Consider the following 22,911-nt stretch of genomic DNA (forward strand, 5'->3'; position numbering starts at 1 on the left):
CAAGTGGCACAAAAAACTTGGCTACTCATTAAACATTAGACGAGAAACAATACAATAAGACTGAGGTGAAGACTCATGTTAGGAAACGGACAGAAAACACCGAGCCAGTGGAAGAATGAATGGAACACAGAACTCCACTGCAGGGGAGAGCTTGCCTGGAATCTGAGCCCAGTGCTCAGGCAGGAGACCTCTGCACCCAGGAGCTTAGCTTGGCTGGCCTGGCAGCACACATGTGACTGTCTCCAGGACAAACTAACCCCTGTGCCGGAAAGGAAGACCCAGGTCCTCTGCTGTGGTGAGTGAGAAGAATCAAGGAGAGAGAAGCAGCATGGAGGAGCACTGGAGGGATGTGAGCTACAGCCGCTGGAGGGCAGAAACCTGACAAACACCTCAACTGAGCACCTGAGGGAACAACAGGAAGCACAGGCACATTAGAGGAACAGCGTCAACCATACTAACAATCTGAGAATCTATGATTTCATTTGCAGCAGGGACCAATGCAGCCTATTGTTATCTTCTCAGTAGCCACTAGGATATGACAAGGTGCCACATTATGACCAACACTGCCGGTGTTAGTAAGCAGGGCAGAGACACCTGACACACTGAGGGAAGGTAAGACATCCAGAAGCCCAGCATGGAGCATGGACATAGGACAGCTCACAGAACACAGTGCAAATCTTACAGAAATGACTCAAGCCAGAGTGGAGCTTCCTGCCTCATGTCCCAAGACGAAAGATGCTGAGGTAGAAGGAACTGTGAATGTGGTACCTGCTCAAAGCAAACAGTCAGGACCAAGACTGTTAGAATGTGGTGTGTTTAAAGGCGATCTTAACTATTATTGCCTTTCAATTCCTTGTTCGGCTCAGCACATCTCATGCCGGAGAGGACAATACTGCCGTACTCAGTAACGCAAAGAGCGCAGATGTGAACTGGAGTGAGGCGCTCAGGAGCAGAAAGCAGAGATGCAGAAACCTCACACCTAAATGCCCTTAGTCCACTGGTAAATATGTGAGTAAAATTCTCTACAAAGATCCGTAACATTTCCCCAAGGTGCCCGGGCCAAAACTAACTTCACAGCACTTGACTGTGTGTTCAGAGCACCTTTGAACAATGCCCACTTTAAGAGTGTGCTACAGTCAAACACTCGAGCACCTCAGCCTCGACTCACACCTGTGAAGTTCTGCTTCTGTACTCGCTCGGGATATTTTGGGAGTAAATGGTCCCACAGTGCAATGCCTCACTCAGTACGTTACAGTTCTTTTCTCCAACCTTTATGTTTTTCCCTAAGTTGAAAAAGGCATGTGCAGTCACTCATCCAAAAGGGTTAAGGAAAGTCAAGATAATATTAAAACACTACGAGAGAAAACGGGTTTCAGGAGAGGAATGTAGACAGTATGTATGCACTGGAAGGTGAAGGATCTTCATGTTGCATTTAACAAAGACTGAGAACAGAATTTCAGCTTTAATCTCTCCTCATGTTATGTTCACTTTTGCCAGTTGCCTGTGTGTGACACGGCCTGCAGCATTGGTGATCAGAGGACACAGCACAGTCACAATCAAGGCAAACAATGAACATGAGACGATGCTCATGGAGAGATGTCTAAAGACACCAGTGTACAAGTTATAACACTGAGAAAATTGCCCATCAGTGCTCCAAGAAGTCAGTTTATGTTTGTATTTACACCTGTTGTATAGTTGTGCAGAAAAGACAATTGTGTACTAGTAACATAGACATGTCATGTATGTATGTATGTGAGAGAGAGAGAGAGACAATGGGATGGGGAGTGGGAGGGGCTTACACAGAGAACTAGGGTTCTCAATATGTAAATAATGGAAGCAAGGAACATACTTACCTAAAGCTCAGAGATGGTGGCTGGAGTGGACATGAAAGCCCCGAGGTGGCTCAGCTCCTGGAGAGCCGAGCCGTGTGAGAGAAGACACACAGCCTCCCAGACTTAGCAACCCTTTCCTTTCCCAGAGAGCTCAAGGGAAATGATGCTATGGAGCAGAAATATGAAATGGGATGGGAAGCTTCTCCCTCCGTCCCACACTTCCCCTCTTCCTCTGTAGTGGTGCTGGGGATAGAGCCCCAGGGCTCTCCTGTACAGACGTGACCCACTGATGGCTTAAAAACCAAGCCTCTCTAGATACTCAGTCAAGCCTTTATTTCTTTCTGGCTGGTGGCACACTCTGCCATCCTCACAGGGGGTGGGAAGAGCAGTTCTCAGTCAATGCCTCCTGTTCTTCCACAGACCGAGCTTCAACTTTCTGAGAAATTCTCATTAAGCCCAAGGGATGATAGTTAATTCTGCCTCAGCCAATCAGTTTTTGCTTTTGAGTGGAACAGAAAGACTGAAGGAGAGAACTCTTCCCAGCCACTGAGGCCAGAGTGGGTTTCCTGTTGGGGATTATTATAAAAAGCTGGTCCTCTTGGTCTTGACCCTTGCACTAGCTCCTTTGCTGTGCTAAACACCCCAGCAAAATCAACTTGAAGGGAGGGGTTTATTTATATAACAAGTCCCAGTCACAGCCCAGCAGGACTGATAAATCAAGGCAGTAGGAACCTGAAGCAACTGGTAATGTCAAATCCAGTTATTTGACCATTATTAGACTATATTATTGTATAGTGTGCTATTGTCTACTTTCAGGTAATTGTCTACAATGAACACAATCAAGGCAATCACCATGGCCACAGAAGGCAACTCTCTTCCCAGTGAGTTTAGAGTGTGCAAAGTTCATCTGGCAGTCATTCTGGTCGGTTTCTGTATCTAAGTAAAAATGAAATGTTCAGAAGCACCAGATGCAGACTGGAAAACATACTGTCAAAAGTAAACTGCAAAAAATCCTCTACATTAGAAAAGTAGATAAAACAGGCAACTGAGGTAACTTAGGATGAAAAAAAACCTAAATGCATTTTTTTTGGGAATAAAAAACCAATTTCCTTACATTTCGCCAGCTTTAAAACAATTTAACCAAAACGGCATCTTTTTATTCATAACTGGGAACCCTGACATGGGTTCTGATACACTCTACGTAATTCACAATGTTTCATGGTTGTGCAGCATGGCACTGAGCCTGTGAGAACAGAGCATTCTGGACGCTTACCTGCTGGCTGTTTTCACGGAGCAGCTTTTCTTGTGTTCTCTTTCTGCCCGGTTATCTCTCAGAAGCTGATGCTATACAAAGTGTCAAGATAAAGTGTAAAAACAAAAATATTTCCGTTATATTATTTTGCATACAGTTTGCAATCAGAGGGACACTGGCATGCTCAGGCACATAACTCTTTTGGCACCCTTTTTGCTAATGATGCCAGTGTTACTGGTGCAGAAATGCCAGGGAGGGGTGGCAAGCCAGGGGGCAACCTGTCCTTAACAACTGCTGTGAATCAACTCTTGGAGCATGGAGCTTCAAGACTAGTGATTAGGTGTGTCCCTACTTCTATAGCTACAGTGACAACACCCTCTGTTGTCTAAGGCTTTGATTATTAGGCTCAGCTGCCACAGTTCTGAGGCTGATATGAAAGAGCTGATACTGTTTCTTATGTACCTAAGCTGCCATATCAGAAAACACACCAAAAGTGGTCTCTAAACAACTACTGGTTTGTATATATGTATGTATGTATGTATGTGTGTATGTATGTATATGTGTGTGTATGTACATCCTCCAAATATCTAGCCACCCATGTCCCTTCATATTTGCTTTACTCTAATTAACTGAAAATAAAATCCATCTGAAAAACACTCAGCCAGTACTTTCACATGTCACTCAAAGCTTCATTTACTTTTAGACATAATGCCCATGAAGATGCAAGGCTAAGCTCAAATGCAGTGTTATCAGAAATCAGCCTGAGCAGAGGAAGTTTTACAGGGACTAACACATGACAGACATATGCTCCAGCGAACCCACAAGTCATCTGTTTCAGTGACACTGTCATTGAATACAAACTGCACTCTCAGACAGTCTGCACCCTCAGACAGGGTCTGCACCCTCAGACAGTCTGCACCCTCAGACAGTCTGCAACCTCCAACAGGGTCTGTACCCTCAGACAGGGTCTGCACCCTCAGACAGTCTGCACCCTCAGACAGTCTGCAACCTCCGACAGGGTCTGCACCCTCAGACAGTCGCACCCTCCAACAGGGTCTGCACCCTCCGACAGGGTCTGTACCTCAGACAGGGTCTGCACCCTCCGACAGGGTCTGCACCCTCCGACAGGGTCTGCACCCTCAGACAGTCTCTGCACCCTCAGACAGTCTGTACCCTCCAACAGTGTCTGCACCCTCCTACAGGGTCTGCACCCTCAGACAGGGTCTGCACCCTCCGACAGGGTCTGTACCCTCCGACAGGGTCTGTACCCTCAGACAGTCTGCACCCTCCGACAGTGTCTGCACCCTCAGACAGGGTCTGCACCCTCCAACAGTGTCTGCACCCTCCTACAGGGTCTGCACCCTCAGACAGGGTCTGCACCCTCCGACAGGGTCTGTACCCTCCGACATGGTCTGCACCCTCAGACAGTCTGCACCCTCAGACAGGGTCTGAACCCTCCGACAGACTCTGCACCCTCAGGGGTCTGGATCCTTGACAGAGTCTGCACCCTCAGACTCCATACTTCACTCTTCTAAGGTCCAGTCTTCAGCTGTAAGACTGGAACCTTGGACATGGAACTGGAGAGAATGTACCAGGTCTGCAGGTCTGATGCTGGTTACAGCTAAGGACTCAGCTGTCAGTCTGTACAGGCTGAGAGGGTCAGGAACTTCTGATGAAGGGTAACCATTCTCAACAGTTCCACACCACTGAGAACTGGATACAAATCTGGTTACTTTCTGGATAGCCCAGACCTTCATTTCATCTCTACTGTCCAAAGCTGTCTGAGCAACTTAAGTTCTTCTGAAGGATATACTTACTTTACCCAGACTGTCACCACTCTAGTCCAGACCACAGTGTTCTCACTTGCCATAGCCTCCTAGACTGTCTCCCTGTCTGAGGCTCTGATCCACACCATTCTAAGCTGTAGTCTATGAGCTTCCTAATAAATCCAATTCTATTACACGTAAAATAAAACTCAAAGTCCTGTGTCAGGCTATCGTAGCCTTTCATAATTTGATTACCTCTCTACATGCGTAACCTGCTGTGTTCCCTCCTACCCGTGGTCTAATCTCCTTACTTCCTCAAATCCCAGCCATACTGAACTGTCCTTTGAGAGATGGACTGTGCCTTTGCTCATAGCGGCTTTTTATTTCAGTTTGTCTGCATCTCCAGGGCTTAGACTGTTTTGGAACATTTTCAGTGCTCAATGAATATTTGCTGAATGAATGACTGAATGACTGAATGAATGAATGAGCAAACAAACGAGACAATGAAATAGATCCTGAGATCTGCTGTAGGGTAAGCAGATAAAGCCATAGCTTATTACTGCTACTTATAGGAAACAGTGATCATTTATTTATCTTCAGTCCACTGATCTGAAAACATTTCAATCTAGAAACACTTTATACCATGAGCATTACATTGGTTCTGAAAATATGAAAAAAATTAATTGCTTTGGTATTTCTAAGTCTAGTGCCTTCAAGTCTATACATAAACCAGTGTTTGTGACACAGGTAACTCAAAGTGAGATGCCAAAATCCCCTCCTTAAGATTCATGGCAGCTAACCCTCTTCTCATTTGAAGATCAAAGTCACTGGAACTATTTTCCTGAGGATGGCACAAAAACAGAACTTAAAGCCTTCAGTAAGAAAACCTTTGACAATGGAGATCTGAAACTGCAACCATGAGGACAGGCGGGAGCGAACTGATGTCTTCAGCCCATGGTCTGGATGAGCACAAAGGAGATGATACTGACTCTGACTTTGGCTCTGCCTCTACTGAATAGGCTGTATAAGAATGTGTTCTTATCCTAAAAGTCATGGTTTTGATGGGTATGGTATTAAAAAAAGACAAATATTGCAATAATGCAATTAATACAAGCAGACTCCATCATGAAGTCATCTCCGTTTACCAATAATAATCACAAGTCAAGGTCAACAATAAATTTTGAAAGAAGTTCAGATAAAAAAGATTTAGATGCCTGAGTCATGAGCAAGTTAATACGTTAAGCTCAGTGTTTGGAGAACACGGAGAAGGCCCGGCCGGATACGTGCTGTGTGTAAAAGGCAGCAGGCTACAAGCTCATGAGGAGAGCAGCTGCAGCTGCACTGTGGGGCTTCTATCAGTATCACACAAGGTCACTCAGGAGTTATGACTCAGTGCCACTGTGGTTAAGAACAGAGCCTACCTTCAGGCTTTCACATGGGGGGGGTAGTGGGGGCCTTAAGCCAAATGGAGCTACAACTCCCTTCTCAGCCACATGCAGGTGTCCATTAGAAAATGGCTTTCATGAAGACAGCACCAAGTACAACATGTAAAACCATGGCACACAAGCTCAGGGCTGACAGTCAACCAGAAAGACATGAGGGTTACTTGTAGCACATGGCTTCCATATGTACAGAATAGGAATAAGGAATTTCTGGGCTATTCATGTTTTTACATGAATATTAAGTCTCATGAAAAGGAAGAGACATCCCTTTCTACTGCTGCTGCAGACAGTGCCTGGTCAGAACTGCCTGTGCTGACCCACCTCCTTCAGGGAGCCCTAGATATCTGAAAAGCCATTTCAAGTCTCCTCAGACTTAGCCATTCAGTGTCTTCAACATTAGAGAGAGAATGGAGTGACATCTAAACCATGATCAGTTAACTCAAAGTGTCAAGTTGTAAGATGTTCATGAGGAAAAAGCCTCAGAATCTAAACCCTTGTGCACACCAGAAATATGCACACATATGCAGAGACACAGACACGTGTGTATGTGCACACACACATAGAAAAACACAAACACAGCCACAACCACAGCGATATACAGACGTCCCCTCTTTCTTTCACCTGAGAGGCCTTCCAGGATCCTGCTTACATATCTATATAGAATTTCCTTCATGTGCAGTCCTTTGGTGTCTGAGTGGAAAAACAATGCTTCTACAAATACCTTTACCTATAAAAGTAGAGAGCATGTAATAGATGATAGATGTGGTGGCTATTCCTGGCTATGAACTTGACCACATCTGGAATGAACTACAATCCAGAATTGGAGAACACACCTGTGATCCAGATCTTGAAGCTGGAAGACACAAGTTTCTGACCTGGATCTTGACATGGAGATCTTAAGGTGTAGTGGTCATGAAATACTTGGGCCCAGGCAAGGTAAGAGACACCTTTAATCCCAGGAGACTGAGGCAAGGAGAGCTCTGAGTTCAAGGTTTGCATGGGACAAAGCAAATCCAGGCATGGTGGAACACACCTTTAATGTGGGCCACACCTTCTGCTGGAGACCTACATGAGGGCATCGGGAGAAGGAAAATTCACTCTTCTCGACTGCTTGCACTTACTAGCCAGCACATCCCTTGGAACTTTTCTACAGAAGCCCAGCTTAAATGATTAGCCTCACTGGACTGAGGAACTACTAGATTCTTGGACTTCCCATTCCCAGCTGCCCATCATTAGGTTAGATGGACTGTGCGCTGTACGTCAATACAATAAATTCCCTAATAGAGAGACACAGTCCATCAGTTCTGTGGCTCTAGAGAACCTTGGCTAATACAACAGATGACAGGAAGTCAGTCTGGGTGAGACGGAAGCATGAGCACGCTGGACAGCAGCAAATGCAAACGACACTGCGTGGAGGAACAGAACAGGGCGGGGAAAGAGGATTTTAAAGGGAATTAAGTCAATTCTGTCATTACTTTATGTGGCTACACTGGATTAAAAAAATCATGACAAGTCAATCATCCAACAGTGAAGAATCTTACAATTCTTCTGTTTACTGCACTACAGTTAGGTCTCTGTTGGATTCGAGAATGACCACTCTTCACAGTGTACACACTGTGCATGTGCCTATATCTGCTACCAAGGACCCGATCCTCACTGTGCAGGTTCTGTAACCGTCCCATGTACCTGCTGACAATGATTTGACACCCAGAGCCGTTCTTTCCATGGCTTGGCAGTCACTCACAGACATACACTCAGGGTAAAACCAGGTCTCCTAGGTGACCGACCTACTCGGATGACAACGCTGACCCGCTCAGCACTCATACTGTGACCAAATTGTTGTTTTAGTGTGTGTGTCCTTTTGGATTCAATGCTTCTGCACCTCTGTGGCCTCAGGAATAGTGTCTACTGCTGTTACACTCAAGAGAGCTGTGACAGGCTGGTAAAGAAAAGGCCTGCCTGTTAAAACAAGCCTTGCTCAGGCAGGGGCTACAGTGTCATTATCAGAACTTAACCAGTCAAAGGTCTGATGTCTGAAACAGAATCTCCGTCTTTCTCAGGCACGCGTGCACACACAGACATAGGCACAGAACACACACACACACACACACACACACACACACACACACACTCACTTCAAGGTCACAAACTGACTGGCTGATGAAGAACTTGGGACTAAAAGTCTGGAGGAAACTAGATGTGTACTTCCTCTAAGAATTCTGGTCAGTATTAAGAAATTTAGTATTTGAACCTACTTATAGGACATAAGTACCACAAATGAAAACATTATCTGCATTTGTTAATTAATATCTTACTGAGTCAAGACAAAATGTGAAATACTTAGTGAAGTTTAAGCAAAATGGCAAACTAAAATGTAGTGAAAAGAATTACAACGTAAAAAGTGAGAATGAACTACTTTCTCTGTAGGGGTGAGGGATGACGAATGCACTTGCTCTGTCCTGCTGCAGAGCTGAGCCTGGGACCTCCGAGGGGTCTCATACCAGATACAGTCTATGTTCTCCTCTCCCAGCCCCAGGCCCTTAGGGGTCGTGAATGTTCAGATAGTGGTTTCTTTATGGATCACAAGACTAAAACATAAAAAATCCTCACAAGGAGTCAAACACTAAACTGTAAGTTTTAAGATTTACCACAATCTAACTCTAAGGAACATTAGCATGTTTTAAGGAGACAATTAGTACAGACACTTACTCGTCTGTAAAGACAATGGAAGTGAATGCCCCGTTCCTGCCAGCCCAACTACTCACTGCACTACCATGCATATCAAACCGCTGGCTGGAAACACCCACCCTAAATTCATCAAATTTTAGAGGAAATTACTGCTGCCTCTCCACTCAACAACATAATCTGTGCTGCCTGGTCTTAACATTGTTTTATTTTATTTCTTGACTTGGAATTTTGGGGCAATTTCTCCTGCCAACCAGGCCAGCCCCATGGACTAGCCCACTACATAGATGAGGATGCTGAAATCCGGATCCTTCCATCTGTAATGCCCCAAGCACTGGATCACACAGGCATGTGTGACTCAGGAGTGCAGTGGGTGGAATTTCAGGCATGCTGAGGCCGGTACTAAGCCCCAGCACACTCTCTATGCCGACTTACTACCCAAAGGAGACAAACACATTGAAGGAGACGGTTCCTTACCTGGCTGTGCTCTGTCCTAGCCCCAGGGCTAAACCAGTGGCTGTGGAGAGAAGAAGACTTGTGAGCTGGCCCCTCCCCAGAAGCACTTGCTCTCCAATGAACAGTCAGCATATGCTTTAAGGAATTTGTTCTCACCAGCAACAGAACCTTAAATATGCTTTATTTTAATGGATATTTCATGTAATTCTAGACTTACACCAATTTTGACAGGAATGTAAGAGTGCTCATAACCCAGTAATTTTCAATTTAATAAGCAAACGGAGTTAGAATTACATTTCCATTTAATTACGTTAACATAAACTGCTGGGACTGTGTTCATTTTACAAATCAATTCTGGTTATAAAATCTACAAATGCTATCATTTGCCACAACTTAATTATAGCATCATTATGCCAAATTATGACTTTTGATTATTGGAGTTATTTTAAAAAGAGTTGAAAATACAAGAATACCCTATTCTGCAGCTCTGTACTCAGGACTAAGACAAAAAAAAATCCCAGATATAAATCCCAGACTTTGGACTTCAAATCCATTCCTTACACAGCAACGGCAACCTCGGTAGTGGGTCAGAATAAGGTCCACAACCATGAAGTCATAGTCGCTGCAGTCAAACCTTCTAGTTCTGCCGCCATGCCCAGCTCTCCCAGACTCTTCAGAGATTCTCAGCACATCTGCCCCTGTGAGTGCTTATCAGATACACACCCAGTAGCACACAGCAAATATGAAGGAGTAGCAACTGAAGATGCTGAAACACTCTACAAGGAACACTAGTGGCTCTAAGTGCCATTAGCATTATGAGAACCACATCTTTATGTACTATGACCTCTTTAGATTCTGCAAATGCATTGCTCATCTCTACAAAAACCTTAATTCCAGATATGGAAACGAGGATGTGGATTTCCTTACCACAGTGTATGTTCAGCTACAGAAGGAATCAGAAGATTTACACTGACTGGCACATCCCTGGGGTCTCTCCAAGTGTCTGAATTCTCTAGCTTCTGGGCCAGCCTCCACAAGAGTGGGGTGGTCTACATCTCCTTCAGCATTTCTCCAGGTCATGGCTGGTGATGTTCTGGCAGGCCAGAACCCACACTGCCATGAGAAGGATACTTAAATGGTGCTGGTGTGCTAACACTGGATTAGCTACCAGCTGGAAGCAAGCTTACAAGGAGAGCTCCGCTGACGGCTTGGCCAAGATCTCTCTTCTGCTGTGGATTGTTTTCAAGCAAAGTATTTATGGATCAAATGCACACCCCAGCGAACCATTTCATAAAAGGATTAAAAGCAGCAGTCCTGCGTGCCATCTCTCCCAGCTCCAAAGTTCAGGCTGGAAAAACGGCTTTTGGTCTTTCCCATTTCACAAACACACTACATTTGATAAGCGCATGGCGTAGTGGTGGTGTGTAAATGACTTGTGTTGATGAGTGAGCTCCTGTCAGTATAGATGTACTCCTCCATGGTTCCTGATGCTCTCTACTTTAGCCTAACGAGGGTAAGAGGAAGATGTCCTATCACCGTCACTCAGTGACTGACCGCTTCCTGCTACCAGGCTTCTCTTCTTCCCCAGCTGGTGCTGGCCTGGTTGCTTCTCTGCTGTGCTTTTCTGCTTTCCCTTAAGCCTTCTTAAGTAAAGAGTCACACCTTTGTCACCATCAGTGATGGGTGGGGAGAGGGGAGGGTGCATCTAATGTCTACCCTATTTTAAGAGTTTAGCTTTTCTATAAAATTTTGAGGTGTGCAATGGTTCTCTGTGGCGTTTGCTGAACCTCACCCCTTTCTTGTATGTGCCGACTCAGGCAGTGCCCTGAAACAGACCACAGTTGCAGTGATGACTACATAATTGATTTGGGCTCTAGTCAGGATTTCAGAGCAAGCTCTCAGAAGACTAACTGTGAAAGAAGTAGAACAAAAAGGCTGGAACAATGGCCCGCAGTCCTCTCAAGGCAGAGGAGCTGGATGAGACCTCTAGGCTCATCATCCCTGTGGGCTAAAGGCACAGGTTGGGCAGATCTGGAAACAGCCTGTCATGCCAGCACAGTTCTGCCAGGGGCAGAAGCACGCACCTCCCCTGCCACCTTTTCAGCCTTCTTGCAGAGCAGTCTTGTACCTAGAGTGGAAAAGATTGTGTTTCAGGTCCCTGTAGATGCTGAGTAGCACATAAATTCCTCCTCATGCTTCTGTAATCCCCTCTCTAGCCAGCTGAACAGCAGGTAGCAGCAATGTACTGGATTTCACAGACAGTCAAGCAACATTACTCCTGGACAAAAAGGCAAAGCCAATCCCAAGGGTTTTGATCCAAAAATCTACTTTTATATACAGATTTTTAGAAATAAGTTTTTCTTTTTGAATAAAAAGCGTTTAAAAATATGAGTGTGTATGTTTGTGTGTATATGTGTGTGTGAATGTGTGTGTGTGTATGCAATGTAATCAGAATCTTTGCTGTTCAACATAGTAGCCATTAGTCAGATCTACCTATTTAACTTTAAAGGAATAATACAGACTCGCTTCCTCTGTGTGACAGTCACCTTGCAGGCTTAAAGGCAGACGTGGTTTCAGGCACCACTGCCGGGTTCACTTTGTTCAGATGTGCACTATAGCCAATGACTTACTGGACAACACTGGTCTTAGTGGGTTATCACTGAAAATCTGGGTTGACATTGAGAACATTATACAATCACCCACCACACACATGTTCCTTCTGAAGCATAGGTCTCTTCTTGATGAGATCTGTAAGATGAAGTACACAACAGAAGGGGAGAGCCGGTGTGGTGGTGCACACCTGCAACCACAGCACCCAGGAGACCAAGATGACAGTCATGAGCATCAACCTAGGTGATGTAAGAATTACCAAAGACATAAAAAGGACAAATGCAGAAACACGACAAACTCCTAGCTCCGACATAGAAATAAAAAAACCAAAGCAAGGTAGTATAGCATCAAGAATCCATTTGGCTATGAACTTAAGTCTTTGTGGCTTAGTTAGTCACCTTAGGCAGCAGTGAAAAACAAAAACAAAAAACCCTGAGAATGAAGGTTAACCCATGAGGCAGAACCTGAGAGAGCTCAATTATCCCAAAGAACAAATCAAACAGAAGCAGACTAAACTTCCAGGTGGCTTTCTACTACTCATAAACAAAGACTCCTTAACTATGTCCCAGGCCTGGCCTGCCACATTCTCCATTCTCACCATGTGACAATCTGCCTTCATGGTCTTTCATATGTCTTAGAATTGTTCCAGATTCTTGAATGCAGAACATGCTATTTTATTTGCTTGAAATGTTCTTCCCACCCCTAATTCATGTACGTCATAGAGATTTATCAGTTGTTATAGTTCAATGTCCAGATAAGATTCAAGAATTAGAGTCTTTGATTTCAGTATAGAATAGCACACATGTACTATCATGTAATTGCATATGCATGTGCCTATCCACTGACCACTATTTGTTACTTGCTACTGATAGGCAAAGTCTGTGAGGAGTGTGAGCACAGTGACCGAGTGTGCATTGTTCTCTGCTACGTGTTAAGGGCAGCCCTCCTAGGTATCCTGGGATGAATGCAGAAGAACATGACTTAACATGGCGGGCAGGCTTGACCAACCATAGCTGCCACATTTGTTCTTTATGAAGATATTCTTCCTTCATTAACTTTTTTCTATGATATAGAACACCAAGTCTAAAATTATAAACAGAAGGCTCTTTAAATGCTGCATTTACTTTATTAAAATACTAATGAAAACTCAAGACGTTGAGCTTGACATGCTTGATAAACAGAAAAGCCCAGGTTCGAGTACAGGCTCTGGCACCTCTCAGACAGCTGCTGGCAAATGTACACATTTGGAGTCTAGGTTCCTTCCTTATCAACAAAAATAACACTGGGGGCTGGCAAGATGGCTCAGCACATCAAGTCTTTGGAGGAAAGCTTGACTCTCTATGTTCAACCTCTGGAACCAACATAGGGGTAGAATAAGAGAAATGATTCTTTAAAGTTGTCCCCTGACCTCCATGTGTAGGCTATGATGCATGTGTGTGTGTGCGTGCACACAATATAAGAAAAGTAAAAATAAAGATCTTTCTTAGGACTTAAAGGCTCAAACATACATTCTAATCTCCCACACAGAAGGCTTTTGAAATCAATATTAATGTCCCTTTCCCTGCAGAACTCTGTGCCTCAAGTAACACGTGCAGTTTCCTTCTCAAGCTCTGGAACCCTCAATGTCCACAGAAGAATTAATACGACTACAGCTCCCTATAGAATTCCCACAGGGCTGGAACGTCATGAAACATATCAGAGATGCCCAAGATATTTGTTTCCTAATTGATTTTTGGTCAAGCAGAGTTACAGTGAGTGTCTCTGGAAAAGTCAAATCACCTATTAAATGGAGAAAGAACACCTGCTTTGGTAATTCAGAGAGTAAACACACTAAAAGGACACATCTAAAAGTGTTCCAAGAAAGAAAACCTGTAAGGTGCAAACCTGCCGACATGCTTTCTAGCAGCTGGAGATGGCACAGTGCGCTGTAAACACCTCAGCAGGGAGGCAACCTCACTTACTCCATAACTAAAATGGAGATGCATCAGGGCATGATCCACCAAGGTGACCATGATTAGTAAGAGATGGAGTTGATCCAGCCTATTGGATATACCTCAACCTAGAGTTTAAGCCCCCTTCCCCATACTGTAATAAATGCTAAATTTAAAAGTGAAAAAATATTCCCAGTGAACATAACCTTTAACCCAATCAAATCTTGCTTAAAGCAAGCTTGCTATTTACACAAAAGATAAAAATGAGTGAATATTTGCTTTATGAAGGAATTCATCACAGGATTGTAATGAGTTATCTGTGCATTTCATTCTATATATAGCTTTTAATGTAGACATTTTTATATAAAAATAGAAGCAGAATATAAATATCAGTTTAAAAACCAATTAACAAATCATATTTATCTCTTTAAGATTAAATACCTTGCAAGAAATTGAGAAAAGTTAAAGAGCAGATAAAATCTTGGATTTTTTTATTTTCAAGACAGGCTCATGTTCTGTTACCCAGCTGGCTTAGGGAATCTGTAGTTCAAACTAGTTTTATGTCTCTGGCATTTTAACTCTTGTTTCGGCCTCCTCAGGGCTGGCAGCGGAGGCTGTGCTTGCCTGCCTGGCTCTGCTGTCATTTAATGAAAACAACTTTTATTGAATGCTCATACATAGTTCTAAGAGGGAGTCATGTTAGTTTTACATTTTACTATTTACATTTTTAGAACAGCAGCAGAATGATGGCGGAGACGATCACACTTCCAACGGTTCTTAAGATGGCCATGATTAGTTTTGCTTATGTGACTGTGTGCCACGTGAACATGGATTCTGACAGGCAGAGGCACTGGATCCCCTGGTGCTGAAGTGACTGAGGGGGTGAGCTTCCTGCAGTGGGCACTGAGAGGTGAACACAGGCTCTGAAGCAGTGTGTGATCTTAACTGGGCCGAGCCAGGCCTCTTGTCTCCTCAAACTTTCTTTTCAACCAGGAGTTAGATGCTAACTTCACTGAATGAAGCTGAATTAAGGCTCCTGGCATACTCCGTGAGGGTTGTATTGCATACCTCATCTGTCTGTGCTCCGAACCTCCTGCTGAAAGGGAACCACTATCTACTAATGTCTGGACTTTCGATTCCATAATACTTTTCCAGGGAATAATTACTAAATAGTTTTTTCCCCAATTAGTACATCACAAGACAAAATAACATCTTATTAAACTGATCACATTTCATAACTATGGCATTCTTACCCTCTTCAGGGTGTGGTGCACATGTTTACAGGTCTGTGTTATAGGATCCATGTTATAAGGTGTGTAGCAATGCTGACATCACCAGATAATAATCTGTATTTGTTTTTATAGTGGAAATTAGCTGGAAATGTCACTACATAGTATTTACTTAGTTGGTCATTCGGTTGCAGAAGCAATGGGTGGTGTGCACGGGCCATGAGTGCTCTACCACAGAGCTGCAGCCCATCCCTCGCCTATACCTCCACTCTCCTCCTCAGTGGAGAACGTTTAGTATGGAATACTCTACTGTTATTGTTCTCTGAACTAAGACTTCCTCTCCCTTCTTCAGCGTAGGCTCCAACGCCTTCCCAGAGATTTCTGCACAGCCTGGCTGGGAGATAGAGCTCTGGGCTATGACCCACCACCCATGTTCAACATGCAAAGTCCCCTCATGCTTTAGAGCCGGCACAGTGCCTGACTCTATTCACTCAACTTTATCTTCCGTGTGTGTGAGTGGTGTCCGAATGCTTTTAAAGGTGTGGATACAGGTTGTGGAAGTCCTTACATCTGTATAGCAAGCCCTTCACCCACGGAGCCACTTCCCCAGCCTACATGTGAAGCTGTTGTAAGTATTTTACTATAAGACAGTTTTGGAGACTTGATTTTTAAAAAAAGTTAAAAACCAAACAACAACAATAACAAAACCCCCGAGTCTCACTATGTAGGCCAATGTTGAACTTAATCCTCCTGCTTCTGCCTTTCGGAGTGTAACCAGGCCTAGAGAGGGATCACTGAAGGAATAAACACAGTAGGCTAATGATGGATTCTGCTTTCCTGCAGGTCCTTAAGTTTAAGGTAAACACAGGGAAGATTGGCTCATGCATGTGCTGTATTCCTGTCACCGCACAGGATGCACTGTATCAGGAACTAAGTCAGAGAACTGAAAAGAAAGTAACTTCTAGTTGGGTGAAATTGCAGATGCAAAGTTCTGTTGCCTTCGAACTCTCAATATTATGAAAAAGAGATTGAAGATTCCACCACTATGCTGAACAGCCAAAGACTAGAAAATCAAGTTTAGAAAGAGACAGTGGATGGAGAGTTCTCAGCAGAGCAACTCCCACAGAAATGATGAACATCTGTGGACTCCACATATTAGAGATTCAACCTGCCCCTGGCGGTCAGCTTGCACTGCCACAACTCATTAGGGGACAGACCTGGAAGAACCAGTGAAGAAGTAGCAGCAAAACAAACTGAGTTTGTGAGGAGGACAGGCCAAGCATCAACCATATAGCAACCAACATTTGATGACGACTCCTGCCTACCATCAAGAAATGCGAGGCTACAACTTTGTCTGCAGCAGTCTTACGAGCAAGCTGCTCCTACAAGGCAGAGCCCTCTCTTCCGAATGGTGGTCAAACTGCACGCGCACCTTCTGGCAGGCTGGGTACTAGGAATGGCATTCCTAGGTGGAAACTTCTTCTGTTGAGATGTCCTGCCTTCTGCACAACTCTATACTGCACATGTGCCGCTTTGGTGCACAAGCCATGTCACCATGAGTATCCACAGCCAGACTGAGTTAACAGTCCCTACCTGTCATAGTTCCTGGATAGGAGTCTGAGACAGATGAAGTAACCAACCGTAGGAGATCAGGATGAAGCCTCCTCTGGGAAAGGCTACAGTACTCTGCACACTGTGCAAGCCTGGGAAGGACAGTGTGTGAATTGGGCAGCAAGGGACTAGGCGTGACAATTCTGCCTGCAGCTACATATTGGAGAGCATCTCCTTCTTAGGCTACTAGCTGAACTGGAGTTATTACCACTCAGCTGAGACTTTACTACACTTCCTCTTTCCTCATCTCCTTTAAGCCATGACAACCAGGTATTCTGATTCTGCCCAATGGCCATGAAGAGGATCTTGCTGAAAGGTTAAATGCTGGCACTCTCCTCTTCAGAGCAGAGAGGAGCACCAAATCAGCCATCTTAGAGACCAGGAGACAATAACCATGAAGACATCAGAGAGAAGGACCATAACAGCAATGCGAGTGGAAGAGCTGTGTCCCTGCAGAACACAACATGGGGTCCTAATATCAGAATCCAGTACTGCACCTTTTGTGGATATAGGCTCTCCACAGAGACAAGTTAAATGAGGTCGGCGAGGCAGGGCCTCAGTCCGGTGTGACACTGTGGAACATCTCATTTGCCTGCCTTGGTGCCTTATAAAGGAGAAATTCGGGACAAAGACCTGCACAGAGAAAATGTTACTGAAGGAGGGGTGGGGAGAGGACCAGCAGAGACTGTGTGAACTATGAGAAGCAAGGAAACAACCAGGAACTATCTTCTCTCTCACAGCCCAGGAGGGAGCTAACTCTACTGACAGCTTTGCCTCAGACCTAGGGTTTCCTGCTAAATGGTAAGGTTTTCATTTCAGCCTTACTTTGTGGTGTTTTGATACAGCAGCCTACAATGGAACAGGATGATACAGGGAGACAGAGAAGCTGTATGCCTCAGATGATATTGATGAGCTTTTCAAAGAAGTCCCCATTCTTATGTGAGAAAACACAAAACAGGAAAAATAAATCTGAAGAAAAGCAAAACTAAAACAAAACAAACACAAATGACACTGGTCTGAGTTTGTTCCTAGCACACGCTGACGCTGACGCTAAGTCTTTGCAAAAAGCCCTGAAAGGAGCCAATCTCAGGCCTCAGGGCAGAGATGGCATAGGAATTGCCCCGATCTGAAGGTCTTATGTGCTGAGAATGGAGAGAACAATGGCACATGGGTGTCATGGTGTCTGCTGATGACAGCTAAGGTGTCCACACTGGTGGCAGATGACAGAGGGATGTTATGTTAAGTAAGAAAACAAGATGATGACCAGATCTGAACCTGAGTCACAAAAGCAAGTGACTTTCCCTGGAACCATGAAAAGCTAGAGACTGAAAGATCCACGGGATCTCTACTACAATATAAAGGATACTAAAGATGGCAATGGGTAGGAGATGGGAAGGAGCGGTCAGAAGACAGACACTGGGAAACGGGACCACAGCCAGGGAAAGGCAAGGGACTGGAGTTAGAGACTGAGGTTCTCTGTGGTGACGCAGCAGCAGGCTACACACATGGGAATGGGAACCTAATGCTCACTATTCCTGGAGCATCTTAGCAGACTGAAAACCTAGGACAGAGGAACACTGAGCATAAACTCTGTCCATTTAGAAGCAACACTGCAGTCAGCATCCAGTTCTTTCCTACTTCCTCATTTTTCTACTTAGCACAGTTTTGGAGATAGGGTCTCATGAAGCTGAGGCTGGCCCCAAGCCTATTCTAGAGTTCAACATGACCTGTGACTCCTGATCCCCCTGCCCCCACTTTCCATGTGTTGGCATGGGCAAATGCCATGCCCAGACAGATCAGCGTGCTCTAGTTGAAATCGATTCTTGGGGTCTGCAGCTGCTCAGTGACTCAGGCACAGGGCCGACACAGGCCTGTAGCAGCAGTAAGGAGAAGCATGCCCGCAGAGCGCTTGCACTCTCTCTCTACCTGAAGGAATCATCTGCACCTACCTGCCTCAGCTTCTGCAGCTCATCAAAAAAATACTAATGTAGAACTCTATACAAAATCTGGATGCTGTCCTGAGCTTGCTTGCTTGCTTTATTTATTTATTTATTTATTTATTTATTTATATTTATTTTTTAAGGTTTCATCATATCAATCAAGAAAACAAGGAAGATTCTGATATCAAATTGCTATGTCTGGACAATACTCTGTTTTCTACTTTGGGTACAGTTTTTGTTCGTAAAGAAAACCAATTTTTTTTTAAACAGTTCTTAATTAGACTATTTTTTAGAAAAAAACTGATAATTAATTCATGCCTTTCCACATCTCACAGGCCTCAATTTCAACCACCTTCAGATGGCAGAAGAGACACATACCATCAAACTACCACACATGAGACGGGGTTTTCCAATAAAGACTATTTAGAATTAAGTTTACCACCAAGAAATCCTATCTATAAATTATACTAAAGTCATACAAACTGCTTAGCTATGTAATGTCACCTACTGCACCATTTTGTTTGTTGCTAAAGAAAATATATTTTGGTTTCATTATAGTTCTTCACTGTGGCAAGCAAAGGATAGCCGGGCAGGCAGAAGCCCAAGTGGAGAAGCATCATGAAGATGGTCATTTGGCGTTCACATGGTACCACAGAAGGGCTGGCACACAGGCTTGCTACAGGCCAATGTCATGCAGATTTAAATGCTTTTAGACAGGGCCTAGATTTCACTGAATAGGGCATGAACTTCAAGAATATTAAGAATGCAGTCACAAATCCTTCTATTTCTGTCATGGGCTCTATTACAGTTGTTGTTATAATGTTACCATCCTTGAGCCTTATTATGCTCTTAAAGAAGGCACAAATTAAAGAGTCCCAACTTATAAACAGTGATTAGTCTCCTAGAGAAACATGGGTAACCCAAGCAAGCTACAGAAAGGAGCACTCACTCGTGGTGATGGGCATCTGGGGAAAAGTGAACCATCCTCTTGTTACTGACAGGGCCAGGAGCTGACATCTGAAAACAAACGACAAAACAAGTCACAATGGCTTGCTGAAGATGGGGTGAAGCTGTATTCATTTGAAGACATCTTTCTAAATGGAGGGAAAATCATTAATTTCAAACTCAAGGCAAAATGGCAAGGAGAAAAAGGCCTGGTGAGAAGAGCCCTGTGAGGGCTGCAGAGGTGCTGAGTGGTTCCTACCTAACCTGGTGCCCAGTACCCACCCAAAATGCCAACTTCAGGTGATTATATCCCTTTGGTCTAACAGTGTTCCCACACTAGGTTCTTAAGGCACTGTCAGAGCACCTTGACAAGTGTACACATTGTGCTTAAGAACAGAGCAGAGACTTCACCATCCAGACCTTGTCAGACTAATGTGAGAGGTCAACCAGACCACTCCTGAACAGATGCTGCTTCTGCCAAACCAGCTTTGTGCTAAGTTCCTAAACATAGACGCTTACATTAAACTGTGCAAATCCAAGTAGATTCAAGAACTTTCTGTCAAAACGGCACTGAAGGGCTCTTTTTAAAATATATTTTCCATAAAGGAAGGAATTATTTTGGTATTTACATTGAGTGAAATATAATTTAATCAAAAAGAACAATATTTGCTCCTCAATGTTTATATAAATTAGAAAATCTATTAAGAAAACACCAGGTGTTTTATCTATGCTGACAACTGTTTAGGTTTGTTATGAACGCCACAAAATTCTCATATGGAGCAAAAGGCAGCCATGAATGGATGAATCTGCTATTACCAATGACAAGGTATGTATGTATAGCAAAGGACTCTCTCATGTTCCCTCCTAACAAAAGTTATTCCTGTTTAATTACACAAGAGCCATTTTAACCACGACAGAGTAAAACAAGCATGGCCTAAAAAAGGCACATTTTGGGGAACAAGCACCCACTCTGGCATTCCTATACAAGCAGGGCCAGTGTGCAGGAGATGACAGGGATGCGTGCAGGGCGGGAACACACACAGAACACTTGGCTCAGCTCCAGGGCTGCATCCCACATCCATCTTGGCGTACAGTCCCATGTTATTCCAGCAGGTATCCCTGGAACACAGTAATCCATTTTCTACACTGGGGCTGTGGGAAGCCGCCTGGGCCTGTGTCATGGTTTGTTAGACGTCCGTGATCATATTATCTCATGGCGGACCTGACACTTTTATTCAGTTTATAGTATGCTCTATGTAGAGGCAACTTATTTCCTTTGCCAGGGCTGCTGACAACCTTTTCCACACTATATTAATCTTGTTTACTGACTTTATCTTGGTACAAATATCAGAAAAACTGAACTTTTTATCTCAGAGAAAATATAAACAGCATGTTGACAGAAGCAGGAGCTATTTTCGAGGCTAAAATTGCCTGTTTACCTGAAGCTACACTTATGGGAAAATGTTTAAATCTTGCTCTGGCTTGAAATACATAATCTGAAGTTTAATAAATGAGGAAATTTCACATATACACATGTGATAAATTGCCTGATGAAAACAATACGGGGAAATATAATAAAACAGAACATGTAACAAGTTTATACCATAATACAAATGTAAGCTTTCAATCCAGTCAGAAATAATATTACTGGGTATTTCTCAGGAATTGGACATATGTCTAAAAAACTACAAGCTCCCTTCAATGGCAGCATATAATTCATAGATTTAGAGAATCAAATGTAGACATTTAAATGACATTACATATGTGGTTACCTTGGAGAAACACAGTGACTGTCCTCCAGTTCCTTTAAGTTACTTACATTTTGCTTTTAAAGACAGACAAAGTGGACACCTTTTAGCACTTCAAAATGAGCTTAAGTGTCACTGCTGTGATGCTGTAAGGGCCACACCTCAACTTTCAATGTCATTACAAGGAGAAGCCTACCCCAAATCTGAGTGTGACATCTACAATGCAGCATTCCTGCATGGTAAACAGGGCTGTCCTAATGTCTCAGAGACTTTAAACTTTCCAAATGTTTAGTGTAATTGATTATTAGCATGGTATACCAAGCATATCATGCTAACCTTAATTAACCTTTCAGAAACATAGTTAAAGAATTGCAAAAATTCATAGCAGTTCTATGATTAATTTGGCGTCTATAATATTTAATAAAATGAAATCAGGCTAGAGGGCTGATGGAGTGGTTCAAAGCATTTGTTCTTGTGGGGGACCTGGGCTTTGTTTCCCAACAACTACATGATAGCTCAAAACCATTTCCAGTTCCAGAGATCTGATGCCCTCTTCTGGCCTCTGCACACATTTGCTACACACACATACAAACATATGTCCACACATACGCACATATAATGAAACAATCTACCTCAAAGAATAAAATAAAAAGCTGGAGGTATTGCTCAGTGGTACAGCCCTCCCGAAACAACAAAAAAACCACGAAACCAAAACTTTTCAATATCAGATCATAAAGTGATTAATTCCAGAGAAGTTTTGGAAAGAAATCACAAACTATTTTAAGTCACATCTCTTTAAATAGGCAGATCAAATATTCAGATAGTCAAGGAGGTTTTTGGTTTTGTTTGAGGTAGGGTCTCACTCTGTAGCCCTGGCTAGAGTGAAACTCCTCTGTAGACCAGGCTGGCTTTGAACTCTGAGATCCTCCTGCTTCTGCTTCCCTGGGATTAGGATTAGAGGTAGGCATCATGATGTTCAAGCAAGATAGTCAAGCTTATTAGAACCAGAAATTTTACCTCATACAATTAGTAGAAGAGGTACTTTGAATTTCATGTAGAAACAGTATTTTCATGATAGAGTTCTTGGGAAGTTGAAACATTTATGTCATTAGTCAGTATTAGTATCGTAATCTCGGACAATGGCATGTCCCAAGTCTTTAGGGTTCAGATGCTAAATATTAGTACACGGGCAGTGAGTGTAGTTCTAAGTATGTTTACTTTTATTATTTGAGCTTTTGCCAATCAAAACAAGACTGCACAGTCAGAAAAAGAGGATTTCTATGTGATAATAGATTTTCTGTTGTGATTTCAGCTTTTGCTGTTGTTCCTAGCCAAGTAGTTGACCTCAGCAAACACTGCGGTAGTGAGAGATGACCACTTGACCACACTGCTTAAGAACAACTGCTGACAGAATGGAAGGGCAAGCAAGTGGCCCTGTGAGGAGCACCTAGCTTCTCAGTTTAA

General features: G+C 43.5%; 1 protein-coding gene across 2 annotated transcripts in view; it reads right to left on the reverse strand.

Annotated features, from left to right (window-relative positions):
* Window positions 1–22,911, reverse strand: part of GPATCH2 (G-patch domain containing 2) — a 136,956-nt gene that overhangs the window by 26,814 nt on the left and 87,231 nt on the right. The window contains exons 6-8 of one of the 2 annotated variants that reach the window (XM_080919209.1): window positions 19,704–19,771; window positions 9,455–9,494; window positions 3,106–3,176 (exon numbers count right to left, since the gene is read on the reverse strand). In XM_080919209.1, coding sequence (XP_080775335.1) covers window positions 3,106–3,176; window positions 9,455–9,494; window positions 19,704–19,771 — 179 coding nt within the window. The remainder of the gene's footprint in view (window positions 1–3,105; window positions 3,177–9,454; window positions 9,495–19,703; window positions 19,772–22,911) is intronic. The other variant, XM_080919210.1, reaches the window with a different exon arrangement.

This window comes from Micromys minutus, assembly GCF_963924665.1.
Source record: "Micromys minutus genome assembly, chromosome: 1".
In the NCBI taxonomy this organism is placed as follows: domain Eukaryota; kingdom Metazoa; phylum Chordata; class Mammalia; order Rodentia; family Muridae; genus Micromys; species Micromys minutus.